The sequence below is a fragment of the Haliotis rufescens genome, unplaced genomic scaffold, assembly GCF_023055435.1.
Source record: "Haliotis rufescens isolate VD_foot unplaced genomic scaffold, xgHalRufe1.0.p SCAF_11, whole genome shotgun sequence".
NCBI lineage: Eukaryota > Metazoa > Mollusca > Gastropoda > Lepetellida > Haliotidae > Haliotis > Haliotis rufescens.
The window spans coordinates 18645164-18669792 of NW_025963791.1; the positions used below are offsets into that span (position 1 = coordinate 18645164).

General features: G+C 41.7%; 2 protein-coding genes and 1 long non-coding RNA gene across 15 annotated transcripts in view; 2 read left to right on the top strand and 1 right to left on the bottom strand.

Moving 5' to 3' along the window:
• The window catches only part of LOC124120471 (FAD-dependent oxidoreductase domain-containing protein 2-like), a 120849-nt gene extending 113309 nt beyond the window's left edge, over nucleotides 1–7540 (top strand). For 10 of the 12 annotated variants that reach the window (XM_048392372.1, XM_048392374.1, XM_048392373.1 and 7 more), the window contains exon 11: nucleotides 1–7540. In XM_048392372.1, coding sequence (XP_048248329.1) covers nucleotides 1–305 — 305 coding nt within the window. In that variant the 3' untranslated portion in view covers nucleotides 306–7540. The other 2 variants (XR_007219945.1, XR_007219946.1) reach the window with 2 other exon arrangements.
• Nucleotides 4239–18884, bottom strand: LOC125377982. The gene is made up of 2 exons (XR_007219947.1): nucleotides 18747–18884; nucleotides 4239–4474 (listed from the first exon to the last, which is right to left on the bottom strand). It is a non-coding gene; the product is annotated as an uncharacterized LOC125377982 (long non-coding RNA).
• Nucleotides 14521–24629, top strand: part of LOC124120467 (protein toll-like) — a 16157-nt gene continuing 6048 nt past the window's right edge. The window contains exon 1 of one of the 2 annotated variants that reach the window (XM_048392369.1): nucleotides 14521–17692. In XM_048392369.1, coding sequence (XP_048248326.1) covers nucleotides 14844–16931 — 2088 coding nt within the window. In that variant the 5' untranslated portion in view covers nucleotides 14521–14843 and the 3' untranslated portion in view covers nucleotides 16932–17692. The remainder of the gene's footprint in view (nucleotides 17693–24629) is intronic. The other variant, XM_048392370.1, reaches the window with a different exon arrangement.

Below are 24629 nucleotides of genomic sequence, written 5' to 3' on the forward strand. Positions count from 1 at the left end.
AGGAACAGATGAAGTATCGATTGAAACGAGATATACTTCCTCGACCAAAGTTGATCCACCATATTGTGGAAGATTTCCTCACGCTATGGGACGCCCCCCTCAGTCACGTCCTACCCCTTAGACGATACCTCGATCAAATCCTTGACACTGATACCCGCCACTTCTTCACGGAAACTTGTTTCAAGATGGCCATGACCCATGCAAGCGTTCCCTTGACCTGTCAGAAACACTACCTTGAAGGTCAAGGTCTGACTGGAACAAGTGCTCTTCGTCGTAAAGCATTTGAAATTGGACTAATGGCGTAACAGTGAGAGAAATACAATCCTGTTTCCCTGTGATATGCAAAATCTGCCCTAATGTTCTTGTTGAACTGATTCTTTTTCCCAAATCAGAATGTATTTTTGATGTGTAGATCTGAACATAGGTTTTTGTCTGAAGAAGTGGTATATGGAGATCAACTGCAGAGCACAGACGTGCAGTAAACTTGTCAAATAATACGTCTTCTTGCCAAATAATGTACAAACCCATTGCCTTCTGTTTGTAAGAAAACAGGTTCCTGTAAGAGTTATCTCCCATGCAACATGCATCTAACACAGACGTATCGGTTTCTATCTTAGTCTTGTTAATTCATGGCTATTAGTGGATCTTGTTGAGTATCTTGAATACCAAAGTTGTCATATCATGGTGTTAGGGATAATAGAACTGTAGCTGATCACGATGTAAATTATATATCAGGGATGTCACAGTTAGACTTTTTCTCTATACGATATGTATCGCAGTACTTTATTCGTAGCAATTTTGCTTGAATTTATATATTTCATAAGGCATAAAGATTATTTAAAAGGTTAGAAACTTCCTGAATATGTCGACGGATATTTGAAAAAAGATACATGTATGTTCTTATTTCAATCAATACCCATACTTTATCCTGGAAAAAACTGGACTGTCAGCACCAGTAAGACAAAGACTTGAACAGAATTTATATCTTAAAACTGTGTACATTGTAGATGAAGTATAAATTAATAATGATAAAATTGTTTATTATTAATGTAAGTACGACACATTTTGCCATTACAGTCATAAATATGCCATGTGTGACCGAAACAGGATTCAAATATGAATCGATACAAGATTGAAATATGAATCGATACAGGTAGGTGTGTATAGCATAGCACATCTTCTAAGAATGATATTGATGTAGTGGTTTATTGTGACATCCCTATTCGAGACCCTGACTGTGTTCAGGATGGAATGACTGAAGGGTGGTTAAAGGGTTGCCAGCACACAGCATGTTACTTTCATGATTTACTTCGTATCTTGTTTATTCAATGAGTTGTGCCATTTTTAATGCTGTTTAATTTGCTGCTGACATGGAATATGCTTTCCTTATGAACAGTAGTTTTTAGAAGTATATGTTTTGAAGGTTCTCCTGATATTTTATCAACTAGTTACTGATATGCTGTTGGACTAATCCTATCACTGCATGCTGTAATAGTGGTTGTTTTCGTCAGATTTGTAACTGAATAAAAGGGACACTTTTATACGTACTGGCACATTTGACATGAGTTATTAAGCTGAGTGAATTAAGTTGCTTGTGCCTCTCAGCCTACACTTCGTTGCCCATGTGCTCGCCGCTTCTGCTGCAGATCTTGTTCACCTTGCCTTGTGTGTGCAAAGGTAAAGGTCAGATCTTGTTCACCTTGCCTTGTGTGTGCAAAGGTAAAGGTCAGATCTTGTTCACCTTGCCTTGTGTGTGCAAAGGTAAAGGTCAGATCTTGTTCACCTTGCCTTGTGTGTGCAAAGGTAAAGGTCAGATCTTGTGAATTCTAAGGAAAATTTGTGTGCTAATATTTGATACTTAATCATAAGACTCTACTTACCTAATAAGGAGACATGACCTGTGGTTTTATGGATTTAATCCAAGGTCAAGGTCACAAGTTCAGATCCTAAAAACATGGCAAGAGCGTTTGGGCTAATTATTTCAGTTTGCCTGATGAGATGAGATGAGATGGCAATAGTCTGTCAGATAAGATGAATTATTAATACGTTCATCAGCATATTGTCATAACTTTAGAAATTTTAATATGGCTGCTGTCAATTCACTGTCAATATTTTAACAGTTAAGGGTGTATTTTGTCATAGTTTGTCAATCACATTTTAGGATCTTCATGAAACTGGGTGTCCATATCGTTTATGAGGTTCTATTGTTTTGTTGCTATATATCTAACGGTCAAGGTTGAGGTTTTTTTTATAACTGAGAGCTTGAGTTGTATACATCTCCGTTACTGTAGATGCAGTGTTGAATTGTTGGTTTGTGTCCTTCTGATGAAGATGGTGATTGGATGGAATCAGTTTCAGCTAATGCTAACATCATTTTTGGTCTGTGTATAGATGTGTCATGATACCACAGGGTCCAGCTAATCCTATTATGGTAACCAGCTACAGACACTGTTCTTCTTGTAGAACTGTACATGACACCCTGGTGTCCGAACACCAGCTACACTACAGGTGAAAGACACAAATTCCAGTAGAATGTACATGACACCCTGGTGTCCGAACACCAGCTACACTACAGGTGAAAGACACTAATTCCAGTAGAATGTACATGACACCCTGGTGTCCAAACACCAGCTACACTACAGGTGAAAGACACTAATTCCAGTAGAATGTACATGACACCCTGGTGTCCGAACACCAGCTACACTACAGGTGAAAGACACAAATTCCAGTAGAATGTACATGACACCCTGGTGTCCGAACACCAGCTACACTACAGGTGAAAGACACTAATTCCAGTAGAATGTACATGACACTCTGGTGTCCAAACACCAGCTACACTACAGGTGAAAGACACTAATTCCAGTAGAATATACATGACACCCTAGTGTCCGGACACCAGCTACACTACAGGTGAAAGACACTAATTCCAGTAGAATGTACATGACACCCTAGTGTCTGGTCATCAGCTACACTACAGGTGAAAGACACTTATTCCAGTAGAATGTACATGACACCCTAGTGTCCGAACACCAGCTACACTACAGGTGAAAGACACTAATTCAAGTAGAATGTACATGACACCCTGGTGTCCGGACAACAGCTACACTACAGGTGAAAGACACTTTTATTCCAGTAGGAGAGGCAGATATACACGTTATGATGTCATTTAGTCATTCCTATTGATGTTTTTCTTTTCCCTGGTGATTGAAAGAGATTTGCGTTACTGAATCAGTGAAAGTGCAGTTATTTTAAAAAATGGGGAAAGAACATTATGATGGTGCTAACTCTAGAGCATATCCAAAATTGGTGTATGGGTATTTGTCAAATATCAAATAATTGTGTATGTTGCTATCAGATATACCAAGACCTAATGAAAATTATTCATATTTATGGTGTTGCTTCTACTTCTACTCATAGAGCACCACTATTACCCATCTCCTTACTCTAGAGCACCACAACACTGATCTTTTCACTGCACCACCAATACCCATGCCCTTACTCTAGAGCACCACAACACTGATCTTTTCACTGCACCACCATTACCCATCTCCTTACTCCAGAGCACCACAACACTGATCTTTTCACTGCACCACCAATACCCATCTCCTTACTCTAGAGCACCACAACACTGATCTTTTCACTGCACCACCAATACCCATCTCCTTACTCTAGAGCACCACAACACTGATCTTTTCACTGCACCACCAATACCCATCTCCTTACTCTAGAGCACCACAACACTGATCTTTTCACTGCACCACCATTACCCATGACCTTACTCATAGAGCACCAATATTACCTATCTCTTTACAATTATGAGCATCACCAACAGCCATTTCCTTACTCATAAGAGCACCACCAACAGCCATTTCCTTTCTCTTAAGAGCACCACCAACACCCATCTTCTTACTAAGTTAGCAATACCTGTCTCCTGTACGACTGAAAACAGACCAATAAAAGCACCACCTTCAGAGCACCACCAACAGCCATTTCCTTACTCTTCAGAGCAGCACCAACAGCCATTTCCTTACTCTTAAGAGCATCACCAACAGCAATTTCCTTACTCTTCGGAGCACCACCAACATCCATTTCCTTACTCTTAAGAGCATCACCAACAGCAATTTCCTTACTCTTAAGAGCATAACCAACAGCCATTTCATTACTCTTAAGAGCATCCCCAACAGCCATTTCTTTACTCTTAAGAGCATCACCAACAGCAATTTCCTTATTCTTCAGAGCACCACCAACAGCAATTTCCTTACTCTTAAGAGCACCACCAACATCCATTTCCTTACTCTTAAGAGCATCACCAACAGCCATTTTCTTACTCTTAAGAGCATCACCAACAGCAATTTCCTTACTCTTAAGAGCACCACCAACAGCCATTTCTTTACTCTTAAGAGCATCACCAACAGCCATTTCCTTTCTCTTAAGAGCACCACCAACACCAATCTCCTTACTAAGTTAGCAATACCTGTCTCCTTACTCTAAGCACCATCAGTACCATCTCCTGTAGCCTTGTGTTGCCCCCTGTCCTATCCTGTCTATTTCTCTACAGTATTACACCCCTTCTTGCTCACAGTAGTGGTAGCGTATGCTAGTGTTTGTGTCCAGCCTTGAGCTTGCTGGAACAGTTGTGTTTCTCTCCATCATTGTTTTAGTCTGCTAGGATCTTGCTGGGACAGTTGTGAGTGTGTCCAGCCTTGATTTAGTCTGCTAGGATCTTGCTGGACAGTTGTGCTTTCTTCTCCATTGTTTTAGTCTGCTAGGATCTTGCTTTGACAGTTGTGAGTGTGTTCAGCCTTGATTCAGTCTGCTAGGATCTTGCTGGGACAGTTGTGAGTGTGTCCAGCCTTGATTTAGTCTGCTTGGATCTTGCTTGGACAGTTGTGAGTGTGTCCAGCCTTGTTTTAGTCTGCTAGGATCTTGCTGGAACAGTTGTGTGTCCAGTCTTGTTTTAGTCTGCTAGGATCTTGCTGGGACAGTTGTGTGCCCAGCCTTGTTTTAGTCTGCTAGGATCATGCTGGGACAGTTGTGAGTGTGTCCAGCCTTGTCTTAGTCTGCTTGGATCTTGCTGGGACAGTTGTGAGTGTGTCCAGCCTTGTCTTAGTCTGCTTGGATCTTGCTGGGACAGTTGTGAGTGTGTCCAGCCTTGTTTTAGTCTGCTTGGATCTTGCTGGGACAGTTGTGAGTGTGTCCAGCCTTGTCTTAATCTGATTGGATCTTGCTGGGACAGTTGTGAGTGTGTCCAGCCTTATTTTAGTCTGCTAGGATCTTGCTGGGACAGTTGTGAGTGTGTCCAGCCTTGTTTTAGTCTGCTTGGATCTTGCTGGGACAGTTGTGAGTGTGTCCAGCCTTGTTTTAGTCTGCTTGGATCTTGCTGGGACAGTTGTGAGTGTGTCCAGCCTTGTCTTAGTCTGCTTGGATCTTGCTGGGACAGTTGTGAGTGTGTCCAGCCTTGTTTTAGTCTGCTAGGATCATGCTGGGACAGTTGTGAGTGTGTCCAGCCTTGTCTTAGTCTGCTTGGATCTTGCTGGGACAGTTGTGAGTGTGTCCAGCCTTGTCTTAGTCTGCTTGGATCTTGCTGGGACAGTTGTGAGTGTGTCCAGCCTTGTCTTAGTCTGCTTGGATCTTGCTGGGACAGTTGTGAGTGTGTCCAGCCTTGTTTTAGTCTGCTTGGATCTTGCTTGGACAGTTGTGAGTGTGTCCAGCCTTGTGCTGGGACAGTTGTTTGTCATAGTTCACATTTATATTTAGCTCCCACAAATCAATATGTCCCTCCTCCCCTGTATCTGTGTTATCTCCACCTTGGACAGGAAAATACAAACTAGGGCTATGTATGCTTTATTTTACCCTTATACTAATGAATGACAAAATCAGACACTGATATGAGGAACATGTGTTGCCTTACTTACTGAAACCGCTGTACAGGACAAGTTGCAAGGAGTCTCCCACTGCTCATCCTTGGGACTTTCAACTGTGTCGTGTATATGCACGCCTTGAAGTAGACCAATGATCCTAGAGCTACAGCAGCGTCTGTCAGGCTCTTTGATATAAGATTAGGCGTCACAACGCGCATTTTGAAAGAACAAGTGAATATTTTGATGTAATCAATTGTTCTTCAGTTGGCCAGAACTTTATATCAGGATCCTGTTCGTCAAGGTGATCGTAGCACTAGAAGTGTCATAAGTGATATTCTCAAAGATTTCGGGGCCAATCATTGTGCAATCTGGTGAGGGAGAATTGAAAATCCTGGAAAATGTCCTTAGATTTTACATACAAAAATCATTTACTGTAATGCTGGTTGGTCTGAAATAAATGTGTTCTCTGAATTCCTTTGAACCCATTGTACCACTATGATGATTGTAACTCCCCTATTTATACAAAGGCTTCTATACTAGTCGCACTAAGATAGCTCTGTCGAATTGGGACCCATCCTTAATGACAGTTTTAGAGCTACAGTTGCCGTGTGTAACAAGCCCCGGAGAGTTCTCTACAGTCCATTCTGGACAGGACAAACTCTGATGTGGGGAATAACAGCTGAACTTTGAACAAAACCTCACGGGTGAATAATAGCTATAACGCCCTGAGTTTTCAGTCGAATGGTTATAACTGGAGTTGAGTGTATATAATGGATTTCATTTTCTGAAAGCTCTGCCTGCCTCCCATGTTCTGACATGATCTTGTGTTTGTGTATTGGTGGTGGCTTGTTGACCTAATGAAAGTCTATTAATCCTTTGTTGTTGATATTGTCATTCAGACAGTTTGTTTCCTGTTGTTACCAACTGTGTTATAATTAATGTCCATTGTTGAAACTGATTTGATTAACCTTTTAATGGTCACTTACCCGAAGAAAGCAATATTACTGAGCAGAACTTCAAATTGTCCAGTGTAGCATCACACCTGTTTCATGTTGGAACAGACACCTGCCTGTGTTGCATTATATGCATAGATTCATGTTTTGTCTCTTCATACATTTAGAATTATATTTTAAATGCCAAAAATGCCAGAAGCCCGGCATGGCTTGACCAGACAGTGCATGAGCAGGTTAAGTGTGACGATGTCTCCCTAGAACTACCCAATTATTTGGATGGAACACACAACTTAAGTTCTCAAAATGATGAAATGTTCCAATCAAAAGTCATTACAATAAAGATTTGTGCTGTTACAGAGGCATTCAGGAGGTTGGATACAGACAATAGCTGTTTATTATTACTAAACATTGCACAGGTTAAATATACACTTCATGGTTGTCCTGTTTCTGGTTCCTTTAGTTCATTGTGAAAATCAAGTTTTAGGGTTCGGAAGTACTGCGAATATTGTGTGTAAATCCCTCAAAGAGCGTTCTGCCTTCGTGGTCAAACCTCACTGACTGGGTCAGCTTGACCTTGCTAGGTCATGTTGACCTATAGTTGGATGTTCTTCAACTACCAGTATGTTTGATGGCCTGAGATTGGTAGGTTAAAGTGACCTCTCCTTCTGAAGATGTTGGGGGAACCTATCTGTAAATACTACTACCAATAAAGTATTTTTCTAAACAGATTATCTTGTGTTGTTATGTACATGGTGTTTTAATGTGTTTGAGGTTCAGTGACCAACGGGTTACAGGAGAAATGTATGTATGCAGACCTTTACAGGGATGAGAATCTTCTACAAATATCCGTGAATTTTCGTGACCACAAATTTGTTAAAATCTGATGGCTTCCCCCATAAACACCCCCAGATAATGGACCACGCTCCATTGCAAAGATGTTTCAGCTGAAAGGAAAATATCCATTCTCATCCTGGTGTATATATGGGACAATAAAATCAGAGGAAGAGTGACGACTCTGCGACTTAGGGTTTGGAAGTACTGCGAATATTGTGTGTAAGTCCTTCAAAGAGTGTTCTGACTTCGTGGTCAAACCTCACTGACTGGGTCAGCTTGACCTTACCAGGTCATGTTGACCTATGGTTGGATGTTCTTGAACTACCAGATTATCTTTTGTTGTTATGTATAGGTGTTTTAATGTGTTTGAGGTTACCAAATGGTAACAGGAGAAACGTATGTATATATGGGTCAATAAAATCAGCGAGGAGTGATGGTATTTCAATGAACCGCGAGTGAGAAGAGTGTCTAATTCAGTATTTCATATACTCCTATAAAAAAAACACACACACAGGTGATTTTGATGTATATATGTGAAATGAATAAGCACATAAACCATATGTGAAGCATGAATGTGTCTTTATGTAGCAAATTAATGTCAATGTTGGAATAAAGAGGCAGAAACAACCCAATGCATAATCAATACGTAACAGATGCATTGGCCAAAAACATTGCTGGGTTGACAAAACCATCTCCGTAAACAACTGTGCAACTGTGAAGTCAAGCTACAACAAACTGAAACACAGTGAAACAACCTCTGGATGATTGGGCAAAGGAGATTTGCAGTCGACTGTAGCCAGCATTTTCAAAGTGTCCAAGAGCACCATCTTGTGACTTTGGTATTGGTACCAACAACATTGTAAGTCATTGGCACCGACCCAGGTCTGGTGGAAGTGTGTTGCAGTGGCTGACCAGGGGAGCTTCATACAGTTAGGTCATTTGTGGCAAAGGTGTACAACAGCATCGTCTGCAACAGCATCAATTCCAGGATTGGAGGAAAGCCACCCAACCCCTTAGTTGCCTCTTATGACAAGCATAGTCGTCTTTTACTTTACATGGGTTGCTGTAGACCTATTCTACCCTGGATCTTCAGGGGTTGGCCCTATTGTATAGTTGAAAGTTCTCGTCAATGCATATTTATATCTACGAATCATCAGGTCACCTAAAGCATCACCTAATGTCAAAGTTTGTCATTATTGTTTCATTTATTGTATTGGAAACCCAGGCGCAGTTGTAAACTGGGTTTTGCTGTACACTGATCAAGACTGAATACACACATGCCTTATTACTGATAAGTGTGAAAGTCGTAGAACTGAAACAAACGTCAGTGTTTAGCGTAATGGTCTTAAAACACACATAACATGTAGGCTGTAGCCATGAAGTAGGGCTAGTAAAATACGATGAGTGTTTGCAACATTCTTTGTTAACAAGTTCTTCTGGCAAGTGAACGATAGGAACTAATTCATACACCGACGTTCATTCTAGATTTATGCTTCATATGAGCTGATGAGAGAGCCAGGGTGCCGTCGTAATGAGGTCGATGGCTTTGGCGCGGGCAGCATAAAGATATGGGCGGGAATCGCCCACACTGGTTGAACATACCAGGTGCAAGTGCAAGGCAACTTTACACCCCAACACTGTTGTGATGACTTCCTACAACTTGGCACTACCAAACCATACACAGCCCCTGTAACAGTAGCATTTATACTGAACTACAATGTACAAGTGACCCTCTAAATCCTAAAGCCGAAAGATTCCGACCTACAGACACCGCAACAGCTTGTACATGCTGTGTGGGTTAACAATCACCAACGCATGATCTGTACTCTCACGTGGTCCATGGGCAGGGCGTGCCATGCAGTATATGACGCTAATGGTGACAACTCGAGATATTGTGTTCCTATGACCTTGACCTTTATCAATTTCTGTGTAATGTCTACATCATAGACATATGTTTATTGTTGTGCTGCTTGCGATATGTCGTCAGTCATCTAGTATTAAGATGTGCAATAAATATGTTATCTTTCATATCAAAATTCTGGTTATGCGTTTCTTTCTTTGAGGAGAATATAACATCACCACCGATCCAGGTACACCACATTCAATCGCCTGAATACATGCCATAGAATCTAGGGCTGGGACGAGTCCAAATTTGCTACCCGGGTCCCGCTGTAGGTCTCAAGAAATGTCCGATAAGGAATTGTTTGACCAGGGCCCTGCCAGAAAGTATTCAGGTACACTATGGAACAATCTGGTCATGCATGCACTGAAGTTGACTGAAGCTTTATCTTTAATCAAAAATATATAAGTCAGAAGGAATGCGTGAAGGAAATGTGAACATTCGTGACCTGTAGTGTATCTTGTCCTCCAGATAACTTTTGTCCTCAAACAATATATCAAGTGACTCACCACGAGTCCGGATAGTCTTGTGGGTAGCCAGGTCGTACTCAGTACCCACCCGTCCCGAGTACCCGAGTCACCCGTCTCATCATCATCATAGTTTTCGCCCAATCATTTTTAGACGTCCAGTACTGCAATGGGTGCAGAAGAGAATATCGGCACTGATAAGCAATCATGAAGTCGAAACATTAATTTTATTTCGAAGTCATGATTACAATGCTGCAGTGCTTCGTGAATGTTGTTGTCTCCCTTTGTTGTTCATACACGCTGCCACAGGACCATTGGACCATTGGACCCGTAAAGATCCGGGATAGAATAGGTTTTTCAGCAACCCATGCTGGCCGTCGAAAGTAGCGACTAACGGGATCGGGTTGTCAGGCTCGCTGACTTGGTCGATGCATGTCATCGTATCCCAATTGTGTGTATCGATGTTCATAATTTTAATCACTGGATTGTCTGCTTTGACTCGACTATTTACAGACGACCGCCATATAGCTGGAATATTGCTGGGGACGGCGTTAAACAAGAAACAAACAAACATATACGTTAGATGAATACTCGCGCAGGGAATATGACAGTGTCAGTGAGTATTTTACGCCGCTTTTAGCAATATTCCAGTAAAAACAGCGGAAGACACCAGAAATGAACCAACGTGTACCTTCCGTGTGTCGAGCGACCACTTGGACCACTAGACCACCCCCACAACCCCTCAGTGTGATATGGTGTTCACAAGCAATTACACTGAACAGTGCAGCATACTCTCAACAATACATATGGGTTTAGGGTTCGGAAGTACTGCGAATATTGTGTGTAAGTCACTCAAAGAGTGTTCTGACTTCGTGGTCAAACCTCACTGACTGGGTCAGCTTGACCTTACCAGGTCATGTTGACCTATGGTTGGATGTTCTTGAACTACCAGATTATCTTTTGTTGTTATATAATGTGTTTGAGGTTGAGTAACCAAATGGAAACAAGTGAAACGTTTGTATGTATGGGTCAATAGAATCAGCGAGGAGTGACGGTATTTAAATGATCCACGAGTGAGAGGAGTGTGTATTTCATATACTCCTAAAAACATAACAAACAGGTTATGGTGATGTACATATGTGAAATAAATAAGCACATAAACCATATGTGAAGCATGAATGTGTCTTTATGTAGCAAATTAATGTCAATGTTGGAATAAAGAGGCAGAAAAGGGTGGAATGCTGAAGACATTTCTATTTGTTAATTTGGTATCAGTGGATAAGTTTTAACTGGATTGAGTTGTCTCTTTGATGCATATCTGAGATCTCGTGTTATCATCATCTTCAACATCAGCATGATTCCCCACATGTGTACTATGTGTATAGCCCATTGCTGGGTCTCACCCTCACCATCACTACCACCACCCCAACCCCCGACACACACACACACACACACACACACACACACACACACACACCCTACACACACACACACACACGCACACGCACACGCACACACAAACACCACACACGCACACACCACACACACCACACACACACACACACACACACACACACACACACACACACACACACACACACACACACACACACACACACACACACAACACACACACACACACACACACACAACACACACACACACACACCACACACCCCATGATATTTAAAATTATTTTTATAAATTAATCACGCCATCGATTTCATATGTCCCAGCGATAACCCCATTCGACTGCCCATTCCCGTTCATTTCGTTTTGTCCTGTGTGTTTCTTGGAGAAATATAATCGATGACTTTTTGGATCGAGGGATATTAAATATATCAGTTTTCAGTTTGGAGACCCCGAGCATTCATTGAAAAAATTGTAAACTCAGACACAACCTAGACTTTCATAATATGTGAAGGATAACCCACGGTGCAAGCTAGACGTTCATAATGTGTCAAGGATAACCCATGGTGCAACCTAGACGTTCATAGTGTGTCAAGGATAACCCACGGTGCAACCTAGACGTTCATAGTGTGTCAAGGATAACCCACGGTGCAACCTTGACTTTCATAGTGTGTCAAGGATAACCCACGGTGCAAGCTAGACGTTCATAATGTGTCAAGGATAATCCATGGTGCAACCTAGACGTTCATAGTGTGTCAAGGATAACCCACGGTGCAACCTTGACTTTCACAGTGTGTCAATGATAACCCACAGTGCAACCTAGACGTTAGGTAGTGTGTCAATGATAACCCACGGTGCAACCTAGACGTTCAGTAGTGTGTCAAAGATAACCCACGGTGCAACCTAGACGTTCATAATGTGTCAAGGATAACCCACGGTGCAACCTAGACGTTCATATTGTGTCAAGGATAACCCACGGTGCAACCTAGACGTTCATAATGTGTCAAGGATAACCCACGGTGCAACCTAGACGTTCAGTAGCGTGTCAAAGATAACCCACGGTGGAACCTTGACTTTCATAGTGTGCCAAGGATAACCCACAGTGCAACCTAGACGTTCAGTAGAGTGTCAAAGATAACCCACAGTGCAACCAACACTTTCATAGTGTGTCAAGGATAACCCACGGTGCAACCTAGACGTTCAGTAGTGTGTCAAGGATAACCCACAGTGCAACCTAGACGTTCATAATGTGTCAAAGATAACCCACGGTGCAACCTAGACGTTCATAATGTGTCAAAGATAACCCACGATGCAACCTAGACGTTCATAATGTGTCAAGGATAACCCACGGTGCAACGTAGACTTTCACAGTGTGTCAAGGATAACTTAAGTTGCAACCTAGACGTTCAGAATGTGTCAAGGATAACCTACGGTGCAACCAACACTTTCATAGTGTGTCAAGGATAACCCACGGTGCAACCAACATTTTAACAATGTGTCAAGGATAACCCACTGTGCAACCTATACTTTAATAGTGTGTCAAGGATAATACGTATTTAATGACCACATCACCGCAGAGAAAAAAATAAATTTGAAAGCAATAGTTTTCTTTCAAAAGAGCGATCCTGTAGGCAACTTCAAATATTGAAGTATACTGAGTACGATTGGAACTACCGTGTTGTGGATCCTAGACTCATCCTAGACATGTTCGACAGAAAACCAGACAAACAACGACATTAATGTCGTTCCTGACGACTCCTTTACGTCCCTTGATAGAAGCCACCCACATCCTCCCCATAGCCCATCCAAACAACAACCACGCATCCACTGCTTGACTCTAAGTTAGCCTTCCACGCTTGGAATCTCGACCGATCTTGTGTACGCGAAACAGGACCATACACGAATGAATAAGAATCACTAGATTTGTTTTTTCTTTCAATTATCAATATTTGACGAAGGGATCGATTATGGCGCACTGTGTTCTACGCAGAAAATACAAAGAATATTTCGTTAACGATATGGAATAAGCACTGAGCGGCTTCTGTTCCCACGTCCCCGGTCCATGCATATATTGTTGTAATCCTCATACGTTGACGCAGACGACGCTAATCAGAGCAAAACGGGAGAAGACAAACGGGCAACACTTTTACATATGATTACTTCCTGGTCCGCGACTCCAGTGGGCATTTTTTATGATCAACTTAACATGTGTGTGTCTCGTAATCTCGCCCTTGGCTGGGAGAACTTGGAAGGGAATCCCCTTTGATTCTGTTCACATATGCAGAGAAAAGTAGAGTGTGCAGCAAGTTGATTTGTACTTATAGTCTCCCAACACTACGTCCTCTAAGTATGGCTTACTTCAGTGAACATTTTCGCAAACAAACGAGCGCATAACCTATGTTTCACACCAGGATATAACATTGTATTAATGGGACACTCCCTGGTGCTTGTAAGAGAACCGTACGCATTTCCATACATGTCCAATAAATATTATGTGATGGAGAAACCATAAATGGTTTGTCCAACTTATAAAACGCTATCCATTAATCTATGTCATTTTTGGAGCTTATATTTACGCGGTATACGGGTCGCAAATAAGTGCGGTATAACGAGACACGCTTTATAACAGTTGTTATCGCGGGCCGCTGCGCGGACTGCACGTGCAGAAGAAGGCTGTAGGGGGGCGAAAACTGGTTTTGAATGATTTTAAGACCATTTTAATGGCCTTAGAGAGCATGTATTTTGAAAAATTATATATTTATCTACATTTTACATGAATGCGTGAGAATTTCCCAACCCTGCGTGTGGGCGTGACATAGGTGATCAATGCGAGATGCGTGAGAGTTGACAGGTCTGTAGAACTGTTGCTGAATGCAATAAACAGGACGTTGTTATACATATACTAGTAGTCTATAGTTGAATGGTTTTTTTGTAACATTCACTGATGTCTGCTATCGATCGCGACACATACAGCTGTTGGTAAGAATACACGTGACACAATGACATAATCACCCTGTGATCACGTTTCTGAACGACAACCGTTGACTGCCTCACTGCGGTTGAAAATATTGTCGTCTGCGCAGTGAGGTGCGACTTTTGACCTTTGAACTTCTACATTACTACTCTCAGCCAATGGACGCTGAGCATACGCACTGAAACAGACTCGTGGAGTTGAAATATTGATATCACGAAGTGGGCGATTCAGAGTGTTTGTTTTGAGAGGTGAGTCGAATGTTAATTCAGCGCCACTTGGCTAAACGCGTCTGAACGAGGCAACTCGCACATTCACTATGTATCAGGATTAACTCTCACCTAATCAGGCTTGTGTTTGGCGTGATCCTACATCGTAGACATTTGTTTTGGGAGTGACTTGCACATGTTGAATTGATGTCAGAGACAGTTTTGGAAGACACAAATAATGCTGTTTTCTCTGTCACTACGTTTGGTTTTCCTCATCGCGATTGTCTTGATCAGTGTGTCTGTCGGAACCAGTGTCACCGTGGAGGACGTCCTTCAGTGTTCTGCAGATGGCATGAAATGTTGCGGTAACATGAGAGAGGACAGACTGCCGAACCTCATCTTGAATTACGACTGCAGTCAGCCTGACAACGTCACCCTTCTCCTACCACCCGGCACCAACAAAACATCCCCATTCCGACTCTTCTTCTCAAGCTCGTGCATCACACGTCTCCCTGAGGATATATGTGATTATCCCAACATTGCAAGTATACGTGCGGTGACCGGTAAAATCGAAACAATTCCCAGCCTTAGCTGTCTGAAGAATTTGATAGCTCTGGTACTTTTCAACCAGGAAGTTAAATCTGTTGAGACGGGTGTGTTCTTTGGTTTGGAAAGGTTGAGATACATCAATCTTGCTCGTAATAAAATACATACTATTGAGCCAGGAGTGTTCAGTGAAGACTTACATGGATTGATGAGGGTTCATCTTGACTACAACGAGCTGACAGCGTCTGAGGCCTGGCCGATGAGGATTACCCATGACTTCTGTCATTTCGGCCTAAGTTACAATAAGATATCCCATTTCTCAAACGAAGAAAACTGGTTAGTGGATAAAAAAAAAAGCTATGGACCCGGTATGGTGAACTTTTCTCACAATTTGTATACGAAATGGGTGTCAGAGGAATTGAAGATCTATGGAATTCATGATCTGAAAATTATTGGTATATTTAGGAGATGGGGATTTGACTTCAGACATAATAAGTGGATCTGTGATTGCAATTTTCATGAATTTCTCCACCTGGCATCGAATTTAACTACATTAATATGGAGGTACTTCTACAATGTTCTCTGCGACAGTCCAGCTCATCTGAAAGGAAAGCAAATTCTAAATCTGCCACTGGATGCGTTTGTGTGTAACGTCACGGACAAATGTCCTCAAGATTGTTTATGTCAGGATCAGCCGGAGAAAAAACAGATGTTGGTTGACTGCCGTGGTAGAAACTTGACACGTTTACCGTCCACGGTTCCCGAAGGTAATTTAAAACTGCTTTTTGGCGATAATTCCATTACCTTCTTGGAAGCAGTAGGTTATTTTCAAAGAACAAAATATCTTGACGTATCTAGAAATAATATTAAAATTATTGAACCTTCAGCAATTGACCTTTTGCAAAATGGGGTTGCATTTCTGGGCCTATCGGACAATCTTCTTGAGTTTTTACCGACAAAAATCCAGAACATCCATTATTCTAAACTAGAAATCAACAGAAACCCATTTGTGTGCAGCTGTTCCTCCACGTGGATGTCACTGTGGCTCAGATACCAACCTCGGAACTACAACGTCACCGACATCACTTGCTTGATGCCAGCGGGCAATACCGTACAGCTTGTACGAGCAGACAAAAAGTTACTTAGCTGTCAGATTCGCAGTCCTTTTCCTAAGATATTCAGCGCCCTGTTGGGAACATTTGCAGCCATATTTGTGCTTTTGGTGGCCCTTGTTGTGGTGTTTCGGTATGAAGTGATGCACCTTCTTCATACGGGTGCAAAAAAGCTGAAGCGAACTAGCGATGACGACTCCGAGTACGATTTGTTTGTGTCGGTGGATGGAGAGAGTGAGTCTGACCGAGTCTGGTCCAAGAAACTACTTGAAGAACTGGAGCAGAATCACAACCTCAGACTGTACTTCCCGCTCCGGGACATGGACCCGGGGACAGTAATTACTGATGAAGTCATCAAGACGCTCCAGAGAAGCCGCGCAGCTGTCATTGTGCTGTCTGGTAGCTATGTGGACAATCCCTCCAAGATGTTCGAGTTCACGGAGGCCTACAATATCATGGTCAAACAGCGTCGTGGCCGTGTGATCGTCGCCAGGCTCGACAACGTCACCACTGCCAGTAATGGCTACCTGAACGCTTTTCTAAAACTTAAGAAGTATATAGATGCTGACAACTGCGACTTGTTCGAAAAGATCGCGCATGAAGTTCAGGAGGAGAAATCTCAAAATTCTCCTACTCTATCTGTGAGCCAAGTTGAAATAATGGCTTAAAAGTAGTGCCTTTCTTGTGATACAAACTTGAGTTTCATCAAAACAGCAATGTCGGTTATTGTGGTTCCTACTGATGTAGATAATGGTTCAGTTCCACTCAACCAATAAACTACATCATGTTTTTACGAACTGTGTGCCATTTGTGTTTCGTCAAATACATACTTTACGTAAAATATACATTCTTAAATCCATTCAGTGAATCAGCGAAGATTCCAGAGCAGAATAAGCCCAAATATCCATGTTCTTCGCAAGAGACTATTAAGATATTGACCTGTGACTTCTGACTGGTTTCTTGGCTGCCATCGAACCGACGCCTTTGTCTGATCCAGGCTTCAATACGTACAGGTCATTGGGATGAAGATTCAATATTATTGGCCTAAAGCTTCAGTACTTACAGGTCATCGTGATGAAGATTCAATATTATTGGCCTAAAGCTTCAGTACTTACAGGTCATCGTGATGAAGATTCAATATTATTGGCCTAAGGCTTCAGTACTTACAGGTCATTGGGATGAAGATTCAATATTATTGGCCTAAAGCTTCAATACTTACAGGCCATTGTGATGAAGATTCAATATTATTGGCCTGAAGCTTCAGTACTTACAGGTCATCGTGATGAAGATTCAATATTATTGGCCTAAAGCTTCAATACTTACAGGTCATCGTGATGAAGATTCAATATTATTGGCCTAAAGCTTCAGTACTTACAGGTCATTGGGATGAAGATTCAATATCATTGGCCTAAAGCTTCAGTACTTACAGGTCAATGGGGTGAAGATTCAATATTACTGGCCTAAGGCTTCAGTACTTACAGGTCATCGTGATGAAGATTCAATATTATTGGCCTAAAGCTTCAATACTTACAGGTCATTGGGATGAAGCTTCAATATTATTGGCCTCAAGCTTCAGTACTTACAGGTCATCGTGATGAAGATTCAATATTATTGGCCTAAAGCCTGAGTACTTACAGGTGATCGTGATGAAGATTCAATATTATTGGCCTAAAGCTTCAATACTTACAGGTCATTGGGATGAAGCTTCAATATTATTGACTATAGGCTTCAATAACTGTTTTAATTGTTTTACATGTCAATGTAAGGACACTGCTTAGGGTTAGGCGGCTATTAACTATACCGTGCACCACCAACAGCCATTTCCTTACTCTTAAGAGCACCACTCAACAGTCATTTCCTTACTCTTAAGAGCACCAACAGCCATTTCCTTACTCTTAAGAGCACCAAAAGCCATTTCCTTTCTCTTAAGAGCACCACCAACAGCCATTTCCTTACTCTTAAGAGCACCACCAACAGCAATTTCCTTACTCTTAAGAGCACCAACAGCCATTTCCCTACTCTTATGAGCACCACCAACATCCGTTTCCTTACTCTTAAGAGCACCACCAACAGTCATTCCCTTACTCTTAAGAGTACCAACAGCCATTTCCTTACTCTTAAGAGCACCAACAGCCATTTCCTTACTCTTAAGAACACCAACAGCCATTTCCTTTCTCTTAGAGCACCACCAACAGCCATTTCCTTACTCTTAAGAGCACCACCAACAGTCATTTCCTTACTCTTAAGAGTACCAACAGCCTTTTCCTTACTCTTAAGAGCACCAGCAGCCATTTCCCTACTCTTATGAGCACCAACAGCCATTTCCTTACTCTTAAGAGCACCACCAACAGTCATTTCCTTACTCTTAAGAGCACCACCAACAGCCATTTCCTTACTCTTAAGAGCATCACAAACAGCCATTTCCGTTTTCTTAAGAGCACCACCAACAGCCATTTCCTTACTCTTAAGAGCACCACCAACACCTATCTTCTTATTCTTGAGAACATCACCAACACCCATCTTCTTACTCTTAGGAAACATCACAAACACCCATCTTCTTACTAAGTTAACAATACCTGTCTTCTTACTCTAAGCACCATCAGTACCATCTCCTGTAGCCTTGTGTTGCCCCCTGTCCTAGCCTGTCTATTTCTCTACAGTATTACACCCCTTCTTGCTCACAGCAGTGGTAGCGTATGCTAGTGTTTGTGTCCAGCCTTGATCTTGCTGGAACAGTTGTGTTTCTCTCCATCATTGTTTTAGTCTGCTAGGATCTTGCTGGGACAGTCCTCTGTATCTGTGTTATCTCCACCTTGGACAGGATAATACAAACTAGGGCTATGTATGCTTTATTTTACCCTTATACTAATGAATGACAAAATCAGACACTGATATGAGGAACATGTGTTGCCTTACTTACTGAAACCGCTGTACAGGACAAGTTGCAAGGAGTCTCCCACTGCTCATCCTTGGGACTTTCAACTGTGTTGTGTATATGCACGCCTTGAAGTAGACCAATGATCCTAGAGCTACACCAGCGTCTGTCAGGCTCTTAGATATAAGATTAAGCGTCACAACAGGCATTTTGAAAGAACAAGTGAATATTTTGATGTAATCAGTTGTTCTTCAGTTGGCCAGAACTTTATATCAGGATCCTGTTCGTCAAGGTGATCGTAGCACTAGAAGTGTCATAAGTGATATTCTCAAAGATTTCGGGGCCAATCATTGTACAATCTGGTGAGGGAGAATTGAAAATCCTGGAAATGTCCTTAGATTTTACATACAAAAATCATTTACTGTAATGCTGGATGGTCTGAAATAAATGTGTTCTCTGAATTCCTTCGAACCCATCGTACCACTATGATGATTGTAACTCCCCTATTTATACAAAGGCTTCTATACTAGTCGCACTAAGATAGCTCTGTGGAATTGGGACCCATCCTTAATGACAGTTTTAGAGCTACAGTTGCCGTGTGTAACAAGCCCCGGAGAGTTCTCTACAGTCCATTCTGGACAGGACAAACTCTGATGTGGGTAATAACAGTTGCACTTTGAACAAAACCTCACGGGTGAATAATAGCTATAACGCCCTGAGTTTTCAGTCGAATGGTTATTTCTTGAGTTGACTGTATATAATGGATTTCATTTTCTGAAAGTTCTGCCTGCCTCCCATGTTCTGACATGATCTTGTGTTTGTGTATTGGTGGTGGCTTGTTGACCTAATGAAAGTCTATTAATCCTTTGTTGTTGATATTGTCATTCAGACAGTTTGTTTCCTGTTGTTACCAACTGTGTTATAATTAATGTCCATCGTTGAAACTGATTTGATTAACCTTTTAATGGTCATTTACCCGAAGAAAGCAATATTACTGAGCAGAACTTCAAATTGTCCAGTGTAGCATCACATCTGTTTCATGTTGGAACAGACACCTGCCTGTGTTGCATTATATGCATAGATTCATGTTTTGTCTCTTCATACATTTAGAATTATATTTTAAATGCCAAAAATGCCAGAAGCCCGGCATGGCTTGTCCAGACAGTGCATGAGCAGGTTAAGTGTGACGATGTCTCCCTAGAACTACCCAATTATTTGGATGGAAAACACAACTTAAGTTCTCAAAATGATGAAATGTTCCAATCAAAAGTCATTACAACAAAGATTTGTGCTGTTACAGAGGCATTCAGGAGGTTGGATACAGACAATAGCTGTTTATTATTACTAAACATTGCACAGGTTAAATATACACTTCATGGTTGTCCTGTTTCTGGTTCCTTTAGTTCATTGTGAAAATCAAGTTTTAGGGTTCGGAAGTACTGCGAATATTGTGTGTAAATCCCTCAAAGAGTGTTCTGCCTTCGTGGTCAAACCTCACTGACTGGGTCAGCTTGACCTTGCCAGGTCATGTTGACCTATAGTTGGATGTTCTTCAACTACCAGTATGTTTGATGGCCTGAGATTGGTAGGTTAAAGTGACCTCTCCTTCTGAAGGTGTTGGGGGAACCTATCTGTAAATACTACTACCAATAAAGTATTTTTCTAAACAGATTATCTTGTGTTGTTATGTACATGGTGTTTTAATGTGTTTGAGGTTCAGTGACCAACGGGTTACAGGAGAAATGTATGTATGCAGACCTTTACAGGGATGAGAATCTTCTACGAATATCCGTGAATTTTCGTGACCACAAATTTGTTAAAATCTGATGGCTTCCCCCATAAACACCCCCAGATTATGGACCACGCTCCATTGCAAAGATGTTTCAGCTGAAAGGAAAATATCCATTCTCATCCTGGTGTATATATGGGACAATAAAATCAGAGGAAGAGTGACGACTCTGCGACTTAGGGTTTGGAAGTACTGCGAATATTGTGTGTAAGTCACTCAAAGAGTGTTCTGACTTCGTGGTCAAACCTCACTGACAGGGTCAGCTTGACCTTACCAGGTCATGTTGACCTATGGTTGGATGTTCTTGAACTACCAGATTATCTTTTGTTTTTATGTATAGGTGTTTTAATGTGTTTGAGGTTACCAAATGGTAACAGGAGAAACGTATGTATATATGGGTCAATAAAATCAGCGAGGAGTGATGGTATTTCAATGAACCGCGAGTGAGAAGAGTGTCTAATTCAGTATTTCATATACTCCTATAAAAAAACCACACACACAGGTGATTTTGATGTATATATGTGAAATGAATAAGCACATAAACCATGTGTGAAGCATGAATGTGTCTTTATGTAGCAAATTAATGTCAATGTTGGAATAAAAAGGCAGAAACAACCCAATGCATAATCAATACGTAACAGATGCATTGGCCAAAAACATTGCTGGGTTGACAAAACCATCTCCGTAAACAACTGTGCAACTGTGAAGTCAAGCTACAACAAACTGAAACACAGTGAAACAACCTCTGGATGATTGGGCAAAGGAGATTTGCAGTCGACTGTAGCCAGCATTTTCAAAGTGTCCAAGAGCACCATCTTGTGACTTTGGTATTGGTACCAACAACATTGTAAGTCATTGGCACCGACCCAGGTCTGGTGGAAGTGTGTTGCAGTGGCTGACCAGGGGATCTTCATACAGTTAGGTCATTTGTGGCAAAGGTGTACAACAGCATCGTCTGCAACAGCATCAATTCCAGGATTGGAGGAAAGCCACCCAACCCCTTAGTTGCCTCTTATGACAAGCATAGTCGTCTTTTACTTTACATGGGTTGCTGTAGACCTATTCTACCCTGGATCTTCAGGGGTTGGCCCTATTGTATAGTTGAAAGTTCTCGTCAATGCATATTTATATCTACGAATAATCAGGTCACCTAAAGCATCACCTAATGTCAAAGTTTGTCATTATTGTTTCATTTATTGTATTGGAAACCCAGGCGCAGTTGTAAACTGGGTTTTGCTGTACACTGATCAAGACTGAATACACACATGCCTTATTACTGATAAGTGTGAAAGTCGTAGAACTGAAACAAACGTCAGTGTTTAGCGTAATGGTCTTAAAACACACATAACATGTAGGCTGTAGCCATGAAGTAGGGCTAGTAAAATACGATGAGTGTTTGCAACATTCTTTGTTAACAAGTTCTTCTGGCAAGTGAACGATAGGAACTAATTCATACACCGACGTTCATTCTAGATTTATGCTTCATATGAGCTGATGAGAGAGCCAGGGTGCCGTCGTAATGAGGTCGATGGCTTTGGCGCGGGCAGCATAAAGATATGGGCAGAAATCGCCCACACTGGTTGAACATACCAGGTGCAAGTGCAAGGCAACTTTACACCCCAACACTGTTGTGATGACTTCCTACAACTTGGCACTACCAAACCATACACAGCCCCTGTAACAGTAGCATTTATACTGAACTACAATGTACAAGTGACCCTCTAAATCCTAAAGCCGAAAGATTCCGACCTACAGACACCGCAACAGCTTGTACATGCTGTGTGGGTTAACAATCACCAACGCATGATCTGTACTCTCACGTGGTCCATGGGCAGGGCGTGCCATGCAGTATATGACGCTAATGGTGACAACTCGAGATATTGTGTTCCTATGACCTTGACCTTTATCAATTTCTGTGTAATGTCTACATCATAGACATATGTTTATTGTTGTGCTGCTTGCGATATGTCGTCAGTCATCTAGTATTAAGATGTGCAATAAATATGTTATCTTTCATATCAAAATTCTGGTTATGCGTTTCTTTCTTTGAGGAGAATATAACATCACCACCGATCCAGGTACACCACATTCAATCGCCTGAATACATGCCATAGAATCTAGGGCTGGGACGAGTCCAAATTTGCTACCCGGGTCCCGCTGTAGGTCTCAAGAAATGTCCGATAGGGAATTGTTTGACCAGGGCCCTGCCAGAAAGTATTCAGGTACACTATGGAACAATCTGGTCATGCATGCACTGAAGTTGACTGAAGCTTTATCTTTAATCAAAAATATATAAGTCAGAAGGAATGCGTGAAAGAAATGTGAACATTCGTGACCTGTAGTGTATCTTGTCCTCCAGATAACTTTTGTCCTCAAACAATATATCAAGTGACTAACCACGAGTCCGGATAGTCTTGTGGGTAGCCAGGTCGTACTCAGTACCCACCCGTCCCGAGTACCCGAGTCACCCGTCTCATCATCATCATAGTTTTCGCCCAATCATTTTTAGACCTCCAGTACTGCAATGGGTGCAGAAGAGAATATCGGCACTGATAAGCAATCATGAAGTCGAAACATTAATTTTATTTCGAAGTCATGATTACAATGCTGCAGTGCTTCGTGAATGTTGTTGTCTCCCTTTGTTGTTCATACACGCTGCCACAGGACCATTGGACCATTGGACCCGTAAAGATCCGGGATAGAATAGGTTTTTCAGCAACCCATGCTGGCCGTCGAAAGTAGCGACTAACGGGATCGGGTTGTCAGGCTCGCTGACTTGGTCGATGCATGTCATCGTATCCCAATTGTGTGTATCGATGTTCATAATTTTAATCACTGGATTGTCTGCTTTGACTCGACTATTTACAGACGACCGCCATATAGCTGGAATATTGCTGGGGACGGCGTTAAACAAGAAACAAACAAACATATACGTTAGATGAATACTCGCGCAGGGAATATGACAGTGTCAGTGAGTATTATACGCCGCTTTTAGCAATATTCCAGTAAAAACAGCGGAAGACACCAGAAATGAACCAACGTGTACCTTCCGTGTGTCGAGCGACCACTTGGACCACTAGACCACCCCCACAACCCCTCAGTGTGATATGGTGTTCACAAGCAATTACACTGAACAGTGCAGCATACTCTCAACAATACATATGGGTTTAGGGTTTGGAAGTACTGCGAATATTGTGTATAAGTCACTCAAAGAGTGTTCTGACTTCGTGGTCAAACCTCACCGACTGGGTCAGCTTGACCTTACCAGGTCATGTTGACCTATGGTTGGATGTTCTTGAACTGCCAGATTATCTTTTGTTGTTATATAATGTGTTTGAGGTTGAGTAACCAAATGGAAACAAGTGAAACGTTTGTATGTATGGGTCAATAGAATCAGCGAGGAGTGACGGTATTTAAATGATCCACGAGTGAGAGGAGTGTGTATTTCATATACTCCTAAAAACACAACAAACAGGTTATGGTGATGTACATATGTGAAATGAATAAGCACATAAACCATATGTGAAGCATGAATGTGTCTTTATGTAGCAAATTAATGTCAATGTTGGAATAAAGAGGCAGAAAAGGGTGGAATGCTGAAGACATTTCTATTTGTTAATTTGGTATCAGTGGATAAGTTTTAACTGGATTGAGTTGTCTCTTTGATGCATATCTGAGATCTCGTGTTATCATCATCTTCAA